Genomic DNA, 12,071 nt, shown 5'->3' on the forward strand with positions numbered 1-12,071 from the left:
AGGCAACTATCCCAAATCCCTATGTAATTCAAACAAACAAAAGAAAAAACACCTGTTAGGATTTGAGGGTTTCCTAGCAACTGGTTAGGATGAGAAAGGAAGTGAAATAAAACCCCTATGCAGTTTCTAATAGTACATGTTTCACATTCCTTATGGGGCTTGACCTAAATTCTTCAAAATGTTCTTCCCTCTCCATTTAACTTTTCCCAATACTCCTTCTTTAGAAACATTCCAAAAGCTTGGTAGAAGGACTCTCTAGGAAAGTCCTGGGATTCATTCTTTATCTCTTATCCTGGGCTCTAAAGCCATTCTCTTTAATTCTCCTAGTTTGATAAAAAGTAACTACCCCTAGAACAAAATCCAACTCCCTTCTAATCCCTAACTGCTGGACCCAAGGCCCATCAATAGGCCTATTCCTATTCTTATCAAAGCAAGATGAGAAAGAGAAAGATGCTCATTTGTGGATTCCCACTCATTTTCAAAACATTCACTCTCAAAATTGAAATATTAATCTGTTACTTTGTTTTTACTAGTTCAAATGGGTAGGAAAGAAAGATGACAGACAACAGGGGCGAGTCTTACTTACATCACTCATATTAATTGCATTTGCCTTTGCCAAAATAATCTGGGGGATATCAGGCATGATATGGACTTTAGTCTTGTCAGCCTCCCATGCTTGTTTGTAGAGATGCTGCAAAGTTTAAAAAAAAAAAAAAGAAAGAAAGAAAGAAAAAGAAATCAATAGAAGTTAATATTTAAAAATTTTAAAGTCATTTAGTACATACATATTGAAAGTGAAAGTCGCTCAGTTGTGTCCGACTCTTTGTGACCCCATAGACTATATGGTCCATGGAATTCTCCAGGCCAGAATACTGGAATGGGTAGCCTTTCCCTTCTCCAGGGGATCTTCCCATCCCAGGGACCAAACCAACCAAGGGACTCACATTGCATGAGATTCTTTACCAGCTGAGCCACAAGGGAAGCCCAAGAATACTGCAGTGGGTAGCCTATTCCTTCTCCAGAGGATCTTCCTGACCCAGGAATTAAACCAGGGTCTCCTGCATAGCAGGCAGATTCTTTACCAACTGAGCTATCAGGGAAGCCCCATACATACATATTATTTTACACAAATATCAATATTTTATGTATTTTTGTTAGCTCACTCTTATTTTTTAAAAGTTTAAAAGAAAAATGTGCTCAAACAAGATAGTGGAGAGGATGTAAAATGGAACGTAAAATGTCCTGTCTTATTTTACAGCCTGGATATAGCATTTCCATCTTAGAATTTTCTAGGCATATTAAAGTCCACATTTAGTCCTTTTGAAATATAAATGAAGTCATATATATTATTCTACATCTTGCTTTTTTACTTAATATTATAGTATAGACATCTTTCAGCCTTCTCAAAATAATTAACTTCATTCATTTAAAGAGCTACGTGGTATTCCATGAAGAGGTATCACCTAATTGATTTAACCAGTTCTCCATTGATAGACATTTAATTTGTTGTTTTGATTTTCTTCTATAGTAAGCAATGATGCCGTAATCTTTGCAGTGATCTGGAGATGCACCAGGCAGCTACCCATTCAAAGAAGGACTTGGTGCCCCAACTGTTTGCAGACAGCCTCCAAATTGTCACCTGCTTTAGGGTTTTGCTGCCTCACTCAAGAGCACATCTCCCTGGTGGCCACATTCAGGGATCTTCAGAGTCGAGGTACAAAGTCCTGGCCATTTTACCCAGCGCAGGACACTCCTGACAGGCTATCTCCCCTCAAGAGCCCCCTGTGGCACTGACCTAGGCTTTGTAAGGCCACCATCCCAGTTGGACCCCTCTTGCTATGTCTGCCTCCCATGGGTACTGATCCCCGAAAAACGCCCTGTACTCCAAATTCCACCTTAGCATCTCCTTTTGGAGACCCTAATCTGCAAAAAATACTAATAGGTATATGTATATATGTATATCTTTGCACTTACGTAAGGCCTTCTGAAGGGTATTGGGCAGATGAATTTTAATTAACACTAGCAAAACTAGTTTACATTAACTTTCTTTCCAATACTGTATATCACACGTTTTTAATTTTTGGAAATCTTGTAGGTGAAAAATACTATCTCTTTGTTTTAGCCAGGTTTGATTTAAAAAATAAAAACAAATCTTCTAGAGTTTTCTTCTAGATCAGGGGTGGGTAAATGTCAAGAGTCAGATAGTAAATAATGTTAGGTTTTGCGAGTCACAGAATCTCTGCCATTAACTACTCAATTCTGCTATTGCAGTGCAAAAGTGGCCACAGACAATATACAAATGAAGAGCTGTGGCTGTGTTACAATGAAACTTTACTTAAGCAGTAATTTTCTGATCTCTGTTCAAGACCAGCACAACTAATCAGAACTATGCAGTGATGAAAATGTTCTGTGTCAACCAACATGACAGCTCCTAGCCACACAGGACTATCAATCACTTGAAATGTAACTAATGTAAATGAAGAACCGAATTATTATTATTTGACTTAGATTTGTCATCACATGCGGCTAGTGACTATAGTATTAGACAGTGCAATTCTAGTGGAAAGAGCAATACTTATTCCTCAGAGTCCTGGCTCTAGTCTAGACCAGGTCACCTGCTGTGTGTCTCTAAGGGAGGTGCCTTTCCTCTCTGGGCCCCACTTTCCTCAACCCTGCAACAAAGGGATTCAACCTGATGATCACCAAGATACTTCTTAGTGCTAGCATTTGCTATTTCTATGATTCTCATCTTGGCATCAGTAGTCTAAAATGATAATCATTAACATTGGAAAAATGAAAAAGTGTTTAAAAAATAAATGTATGTTTGTGATAGTTTAAATTCTATATCTTAAAGAGACACAGATTTGTGCCTTGTGTTGACAAGTCCCTTTCAAAGAGGCTGATCTTCTTGACAAATTTGTCTCTCAGAAGATTCCAGAGGATTTACTCAGAGACTTAGCATAATACAGCTCTTTCTACATCATTTTCTGCAACTGTATCATGTTAGATCCAAATTATTTTTCCCATTTTTGGTTAATCAATATCATTTCTAGTTGTGATCTGCACAATATAACCAACGCTGCTATAATTATTCTGTTATCTGCAACTTGAAAACAGGTGTCCAAGGAAAGAGGGTAAAAACAAAACAGGGTGATGTGCTTGTTTGATTGTTGGTCATGAAATCAACTAATCACTAATAATGTGAAACTACAGTGAGACTTTCCTGAAGACTGGAATCATGACTGATCCAAGGAACTAGTGGTGGAGAGCAATTGCTCTCAGAATTGGCCAGAGAAGTTTCTGGCTCAGAAATGCTGCTACAGCCATGTAATCTAGGAGTTTTCTTTTATTCCAGCAAAAAGCAAGGAAGCAGGAGTGGGCTGCAACACATAGCTGTTACAAGCCCTACAATCCACTGATTCAGCATTATGAACTTCTACTCAACTTCACCTTAAACAAGTGGGACTCATTTTCAAGATTTGCATTAAAAAAGTCTATACTTACGTCTACTGGGTAGGGTGGTTCATTGAACATTTGAAGAAGGCATTTTATTAGGACTAATTTCTATCTTTTTCTTTAAGACCCTTTTTTAGAGGAAACATTAACTATGAAGCTATAAAACTATTATCAAAACCTGTAGATTAAACGTAAGATATTCCTGGCTTATTTCTGATTCGTGTTAAACACTACATTATTGAAAGACTTACTTCATTCATAATTTTTGCATTATTCTTGGCCAAAACCATGTTCATTGAGTCCATCAAGGTGGAATACTTCAAAGTGTCAGGATGCTGGCGGTACTTCTTTTCACTGATAATCTCCATGGCTTTCTTGTTTTTCTCAGCCTCCAGGGAGCCCAGAGGGAGCCATCCAATGCCTTTCATGAAATCAGCATAGTCAGCTTTGTACTGATTCTGCAAAAGAGGAAAAGTTTGAGGATGAGAAGAAATCACAGCTTCCTAGAATCATAAGCAGGTATTTAATATTCCATAAGTTCCCTTTCAGTTTTCAACCAATAGTATATTCCACTTCAATTATCTGTATCCCTAAATTTCTTTTCCACATTTCTTTGCATTAGAAATTTAAAACAAGCAGTAGTATCTTTGTGATTTGTTTCTCTCAATACCTTCATAAAGAAAAAAAAATACTAAGAAATACCAAATAGATCAATCTACCATGTGACTACTATCTCAAGTAAGGTGACCATGTTGGACTGACTCTCTTACAAAAACCTCCAAGTCCCCTTGGCTAATAGATGACTCAGGGGACCCCATTTCTATCTTTAGCTATAAGCCTTTGAGCAGCCACCACAGTTAAACTGCTTCAGGTATGCCAGAAAACCTCACCAGTACCTTGTGCAAATTTCACTGCTTCCCTCCTCAGTTCTGACGTTCCCCTCTATAACTGTACCAGAGTTGCTTTCACTCAGATACTTATGTACCCCTCCAACTATAGCTCAGCTTCTACATTTCTAAAGAGAAATATAGGCTTGGTGTGGCCTGCCTTTGGTTCATAATATAAATTCACTTCTTCCAGCCACCAAAGGGCCTCTATAACTGAATTCTTGGTTTTCCACCCTTTGCACCTTCCTCACATTTATCCTAATAGCTGTTTCAGGCATCATCTCCTATTTCATCAGTAAGTAAGACAGGCAATTACAAAGTCAGAAATGAAAGCTGTTTGGGAATGAGGGGCAGTAGCTCTCAAGTTATCTGACTTTTTGCTTCACCTCTTCTTCCTTAATCAGGAACCATAAAAGGTATGGAAGCCATAAAAACTGCCAACTTTCTCAGCTAGTTGTATTTCTTTCAACAAATCCTTTCTGAAACCAGATTTCATTTGCTATTCCTGAATCTAACATCCAGCAATGCTCACAATAATAATAGATCAGATTCATTCCTTTGTGCTAAAAAAAAATTCAGTCTAAACATGAAACATCTTATTGGGAAATTACATATGAATATCTTTTTGGATTTTCAAAATGTCATTACTTAGAGGCTTTCATGATTTGCTTATTATCTCAAAGTAAATGCTCTGCAAACGTGGCTGTCACGTACATCACTTTGAATCTGCATCATGTTTTTGGCCAATTCCAAGCTCATGGCGTCAGGAAGCATGTTGTAGGTATGGATCACGTTCCTGTAGTTGGCATTGGTGGCCACCTCCTGAGACTTCTTGGCGGCTACCACACTGAGCATGTCCACCGGGGTGTGGAAGGATGTCTTGGACTTCTCATATGCCTTCTTGTACTCCCGGTCCGACTGCATCTTGGCCACCTGCATGAAGTGCACCAACTTGGGGTCGTCCTCGAGGCTCCGGAAGCCAATTTGTTTCCCTTTGGCTTGTTCATAGGCTTGCTTGTACTTGTACTGCGGATGGAAAAGGAACATGGACATGAGACAGTGAAAGAAAGACAACAAAATATAATTCACTGGATGCCATTAGCTTAGTCATGGGTTTAGGGCTACTCTAAATTTAGAAAAGGAAGATTTGCTGGGAATGGGACAGGGAACAAACTACTTTACTTCAAATTTCTTGCCAGAATTGAGTCCATGAGGGAAAGAATCATCTCAGAGTTAATCAAAGAGAGGTGTAAATAAGTTGCTTTAAGGAGACTTAGAAAGAGGCTTTTCCCACTCAGCTGTGTAACCAATGGAAAAGGCTGCAGGCACCGTTTCTCTACATTCAGGAAAGAGCCTGGTAATAAATCTTCTGTGTAAAATGTATAACTTGTATCCTGATGTTTGCTTAGAATTGCCCACTAACAATTTAATTATTTTGGGGCTTCCCAAGTGGCACCAGTGGTAAAGAACCTGCCTGCCAATGCAAGAGATGTAAGAGACACGAGTTTGATTCCTGGGCTGGGAAGATCCCCTGGAAGAGGGCATGGCAACCCACTCCAGTATTCTTGCCTGGAGAATCCCATGAACAGAGGAGCCTGAAGGGCCACAGTCCACAGGGTCTCAAAGAGTTGGACACAACTGAAGCAACTTGGCACACAGCACAATTTAATTATTTTAACAAGACCCTGTTACTTTTTACATTAAATAATGAACACATGATAAGAGGGTCTTTGGGATGGGTGAAGGGGCGTGTCTTGTGTGTTACAAAGGATAGAGGTCCCACCAACACTAAAAAGAGCTGACTGCAGCTCCTACATACCCACAAGCTCGGCTCATTTGCTTTTTTCCTTTATACTAAATAAAGCCCAGAGGAAGCACTTACATCGCTGGCAATGTCTCTGGAGGCTCTTGCAGCCTTTATTGGGATGGCATCAGGCCTCAGATCGTATCCTTTCTTCTTTTCTTCTTCCCAGCCAGCTTTGTACAGTTTCTAAATGATGAAGTAGAAAAATGCCAGCATCTTGTTAGTCAGCTTAGAACGGGGATCCTGATTTTAAAGTGGTTGGCATGTGGGAGACAGATAGTCCACAAAAACTAGTTGCCGTCAACCTCCCCGCCCTTCATTTTTGTTGCTGTTGTTCACCTACTTACATCACTCATGGTGATCTGGTTTACTCTGGAGAGTAAAATGTCTGGAGTATCAGGCATGACATGAATAGTGGTCTTGTCTTTGTTCCATTTCTCAGTGTAGCGCCTCTGCAACAAGAAAGGCCGCACATGACTATATAGCAGGACTCATCGGCAGTGTGCTATCACAACGTGAGGCAGAGACCCACGGTTCCAGGGCAGGAGAGGGTCAATTTGATATTGGAAAATGAAGCAAACAGCAAGAAGATGGGCTGATGAGACTAAGCACATGAGTTTAAAAAACCATCAAACATGGGAGCCCTCTTTCTACTGAAACAAATGCCTTCCTGCCCTAACCACACACTACATGGGGTCTTGTGGTTCCATCACACATTCAGCGTGGTGTTGACAGCCAGCCTGGGGTCAGTATAAGTTGGAGCTCTCTAGATACAACAAATCTAGATACCCTGCCACCACCTTGGCCATGATCATCAGAAAGATGAAAACTGATGAAGGTCAAAGTGGTGATGCCCGGTTCAATGGCCTGAGCACTGCGGGAGCTCTGAGGCTGAGACCAGTAGGTGAGTTCTCACCTTGTCCATAATCAGTTTGTTACTTTTGTTTAGGGCTTGCTCCATTGTGTCCATGGCATATGTGAACTTCAGCTTCTCGGGGTGCTGCCGGTACTTCTTCTCACTGAGAATCTCTCCTGCTTTCTTTGCCTTCTCTACCTCCAGCGACTCTAATGGTATCCAGCCAATCCCTTTCATCCAGCTGGTGAAGTCAGATTTGTACAAATTCTTTACAAGGAAAAAGGAAATTTCATTGCAGAAACAGTCAAGGCTTAGGTTTCTTTAGACAGATTACTTGCCCTTTAAAAAAAAAAAAAAAAGGATGGGGGATGGGGAGAATAACCCGTATTTTATTCTCTACCATTCTTCAGAGAAAGAAATTAATTATAAAAGTGAATGTATTCATGGGTGGTTTTGAACAGACAATCCTGACCCAATCCCTTTAAAAATTTAAATTTCTTGGAGGAAAGTTAACAAAGTTTTACATTGGAAGTAGTATTATATAGCATCCGTTTGCACCTCTTAGTCATTCACAGAATACATCATATACTGGGTCTGACATCCAACGTTTAAAATAGTATGTAATAACCAAAGAAAACTATATACATTCAGCTCAAATGAGTAAAATCCTAAACCCCCCAGTTCTGGACAGGGTCCCTAATTACAGTGAGTCCAACCAGGTTGAGGATGGAGTGGGCCACCAGTAGACACGGCCAGCTCATTCTATGCTGACAGTCTGATGAATGCTACGTACGTCACTCTGAATCTGCATTGCATTCCTGGAGTGCTCCACATTCAAGGCATCGGGAAGCAGGGTGTAGTGGTGGAAGGGCTGTTTATAATTCGTGTTGGTGGCAACCTCCTGAGATTTCTTGGCTGCTGTCACGCTAAGCATATCCAAAGGTGTGTGATACTTGGTCTTGCTGGCTTCATAGCCCTTTTTATACTCGCGATCTGACTGCATTTTGGCTACATTCATGAAGTGAACCAGTTTAGGATCATCCTGAAGACTGCGAAATCCAATTTGTTTGCCTTTGGCTTTCTCGTAGCCCTCCTTATATTTGAACTATATGAAAAAGAAGGGCAGATGGAAGTTTGACAGGGTTGACTGTAGGAAAGTGTTCAATTGAATTTATATCACAGATTAAGCATTAGACAAACTGTCTGAATCTACATAACATCTAAGGTTTTAGTATTTTTAAATAAATAACTCTCAAAATATTTCCAATGGATGGTCTTGAGATCTGCTCTGGGGATATTTAAAAATGGAATAAGTTACAGTTTATATCTAGATCAGTCATAAGTAGATTCTCTAAATATGCTCAAAGGTTCCTAAAAAGTTTATTAAGGATTTGGTGTACATAGTTTTTACTATGTTTCCTTGATTAATTTGGATTACCTTATTAAGTATTTGCAGAATCCTGAGTAAATTTCAGCAAAGACATTATAAAAACTAGCATACTAGACTCCAAATGAATGTTTCTATTATATCAAGGTATTATATCAACTCATATAGAAAATAAAACTTGATTTGTAAAAAGTAAATTAAGTAAGTAAATAAGTAAGCATAAAATTTATGGCAGAAAACTAAAATACTGTCATTTAATCTATAATTCTTCCTGGTTTTCCATAAGTCACCAGAGTTTTTTCTTTATGGAAATTATAAAATATTATATTCTTTTAAAATACTGGGAGAGGGGACTTTCCTGGTTCAGCGGTTAGGACGCCACCTTCCCAATGCAGGGGCTGCCAGTTCAATCCCTGGTCAGGGAATGAAGATCCCACATGCCATGTGGCAAAAAAAAACAAATAAATAAAATAAAATACTGGGAGACTTTTTTGCTATAGTGATATTTCCATATACCAAGGTTTTTTTCTTAACAAAATCCAAATAAAAAGCAGTTTTCACATTAATAATAATAATAATAATGAGAATTTCCAGTATTTCAGAGTTTAAAAAAGTCCTATCCTTGGTAACTGAATTGAGCTTTTAAATATTTTTAAGTGAAGCAAGATAAAAAAATTGGTACATAAGATATTAGGAAATATTTTTATATTACAACCTTTACTTGCTTTCTAATATAGCTCATATAACCTCATACACCATGTAAAGATTTGTAAAATACAAAGAAAGCTTGCTACTTTCAAATTAGACTTACATCGCTAGCAATATTCCTTGAACTTTTTGCAGCAACAATAGGAATAGCATCTGGTCTCAAATCATAACCCTTAGCAAGGGTTTTCTTCCAATCTGCTTTATAATGAGACTTGGAAAAAAAAGAAAGATTATTTTAATATTTGATATAATTAAAAGAAAAATTAAACAGGATGCCAAAATCTTCATAATATATCCCTTTCTATTAAAAAATTCAGAGTTAGAGCCCTTTGTTCATCTTTTACGGATCTACTAGATTCTTTTTAAAAAATATATCAGTAAACTATACACACAGTATGATCTCAATTGCTGTAAAAAACGTATACATGTGTATGAAAAAACCAGTGGAAAGGTAATGCTTTGAATGTGGGGTAACAATATTAATTTTTTCATAATTTTCTATACTTTTCAATTTTTCTATAATAAGCATGTAATGCTTTTATTTTCTTGTATTTTTTGTATGAAGCATTTTAAACACAAAGATGTTGATAGTAAAACTAAAAATTCAGACATAATATTACCCTGCTTTAATTAACCTTAATGTTTAAATATTACTTATAAAAGTAGGAGAAAAGTTTTATATAAACCAAAAGCATAAAAATGAGTACTTAAAGATTGTTTATTTGGCGATAAAAGAGTCTAAAATGTTAGGAAGAATGACTAAGTCATCTTTTAAGAAATGAACAATTTTATCCAGGTTTGACTATGTCTTTAAATTAGAATTTACCAATTTGATTTAAAAGCAAAATGAAATAATTCATAATAGTACATGTAAACATCACCACTAATTAAGTATCCAAGAGAGATGCTAGTCACATACAAAGAAAGACTTTCTAAAGAAAATTGTGGTGAGCATTTTTAGAAGTTTAACAAATAGCCAAAAGTCAGAGATAGCCATACTTACAGTTACTACAAATTATACACTCCTGATTTTCCGATCTGTTTGTGCCAATTTCTTTCACTTTTTAAAAAATGGGACACAGACTACTAGATTGATTTAACAGCTAATGAATCATAGCCCACAGTTGGAAAAAGTCTGCATTAAGTGAAATGAATGCTACCTCTAGCCCCGTATTCTATGATAAGAATCCAATCTGGAGACTATTGATTTGCAAATTGGTCCCCATACAAGGAGGGCAAGGAGAAATTTAAACAGGCTAAACTCTCCAGCTTGGCATAAACAAGAGAATTTAAATTAGTGAGTTTTGGGGGGCAGTCACGAGACAGATCTTCGCAACTGCCCACCAGGGCCATACTAGTTTATTTAGGCCTGAACTAGGTTCAGTCCCGAGTGGTCTCAACAACACATTGGTCTCTCAAGGCCGCGTCCTCGAAAATGGCTCCCACTGTGGGAACAGTGGGCAGAATGTACATTCCAAGGACAGGAGTGGGATAAGGAGCCTCCAATTTCCCGGGTCCAGCTCCAGGGTCACCCGATAGTCTTGTCCTCACAATGATCTTCTCTAACAAAGACTCAAAGGGCCCACACTCAGTTGGCTCCCTCTAAAATTCTCAGTGCTGGAGTTACACAGAGCTGGAAAGGGGAGGCCCCTGATGCAATACTAAGACAGGCACCCAGCCAAATACTCACATCACTCATGTTGAAGGCATTGACCTTGGCTTGAATAAACTGAGGCACATCGGGGTCCAGAGTGTACTTGTGCTTCACTTTCTCTCCCTCCACCTTGTAGTTCAACTAAAAACAAAGGAGGCAGCATGCAAGCTGAATTAGCTAACATAACGTAAGTTTCACCTAGCACACGTCCCTTTAAAAAGGAAGGCTACCATTTGTGCTTTTCCATTTACAAGGCAATTAGCTACTCTATCATGCAGAGGGAGTGTTTATGGACATATCCATTCACTCATTCCACCAATATTTATTGTACAATGGTGTGGGACAATCGGCAGTGTGGTAGGTCCTGTGTTTAAAGTGTTCAAGTTTATTTAATAAATAAAAGCTGACCTTGGAGTTTATAGTCCTGTAGAGGAAACAGAGAATAAACACATAAACTTTTTGTGGTATAAATAAAATAACTTTAGGAAAGAAACAAAAGGGGACATCAAAGGCTCAATAGAAAGGTACCACTGATGCTCAAACGTGAAGAAAGGGGAAGGGTCTGGGCAGAAGAGGAGCATTCAGAGTCCTGGGTCTGGAAAGGCACGGCCAGCTTGAGAGACTGAAGGTCACAGAGGGCTCTGAGGTCCCAGAAGGATTAGACAGGAGGAGGGCAGGGCCACAGAGCTGGGGGCCTTTTCATTTCAACCAAGTTAACAAGTTTAGATTTTGAGTTCGAGGAGAAGTTACTAACAGGCTTTAAGTATGAGAAGGACATGATCCATGTTTTAAGACAGTCCTTTTGGTTGTCATGTGTGACCTCAGGCAGGGAGTCCAGATAATGGATTACTGTAGTTGCCCACATGAGACAGATGGAGGCCAGAACTAGGGTTGGTGGCAGCTAAAAGACGGAAGTGCTCCAACAGGATGGCTGAGAGCGTGGGGAGTAACTCAGCAGATGCACTGGCTGCCCGGGTTCACACAGCGAGGTGTCAGTGGTGACTGCCAGGTTTCAAGCTTGAGAAACTAAGGAGATGTGGATGGCATTTATTGGGACAGGGAGTTCTTCATAAACTGAGTGTAGGGTTTTCCTAGCTGACAGGAAAAACACAGTGGAAAGTGACACTTTGTCAGTACAAGAGAAGTTGCAAGAATCTACACCATTTAGTGCCACTAAAATTGAATTAATCTTGAAACATCTGTGGTAATGTGGGACTGGTCTGAGAAACAAAATCCACAGTTAACCCTCAAATCTGAGCCAAAGAATGCATTTCCCATCTTCAAATATCTAGGACCAAACACACATAATTTCTTCCCTC

General features: G+C 38.9%; 1 protein-coding gene across 23 annotated transcripts in view; it reads right to left on the minus strand.

Annotated features, from left to right (window-relative positions):
- The window catches only part of NEB (nebulin), a 203,973-nt gene that overhangs the window by 137,983 nt on the left and 53,919 nt on the right, over nucleotides 1-12,071 (minus strand). For all 23 annotated transcript variants that reach the window (XM_018063007.1, XM_018062893.1, XM_018062997.1 and 20 more), the window contains exons 39-47: nucleotides 10,789-10,893; nucleotides 9,202-9,309; nucleotides 7,797-8,108; nucleotides 7,064-7,270; nucleotides 6,495-6,599; nucleotides 6,226-6,333; nucleotides 5,058-5,369; nucleotides 3,708-3,914; nucleotides 587-691 (exon numbers count right to left, since the gene is read on the minus strand). In XM_018063007.1, coding sequence (XP_017918496.1) covers nucleotides 587-691; nucleotides 3,708-3,914; nucleotides 5,058-5,369; nucleotides 6,226-6,333; nucleotides 6,495-6,599; nucleotides 7,064-7,270; nucleotides 7,797-8,108; nucleotides 9,202-9,309; nucleotides 10,789-10,893 — 1,569 coding nt within the window. The remainder of the gene's footprint in view (nucleotides 1-586; nucleotides 692-3,707; nucleotides 3,915-5,057; nucleotides 5,370-6,225; nucleotides 6,334-6,494; nucleotides 6,600-7,063; nucleotides 7,271-7,796; nucleotides 8,109-9,201; nucleotides 9,310-10,788; nucleotides 10,894-12,071) is intronic.

This window comes from Capra hircus, chromosome 2, assembly GCF_001704415.2.
Source record: "Capra hircus breed San Clemente chromosome 2, ASM170441v1, whole genome shotgun sequence".
NCBI lineage: Eukaryota > Metazoa > Chordata > Mammalia > Artiodactyla > Bovidae > Capra > Capra hircus.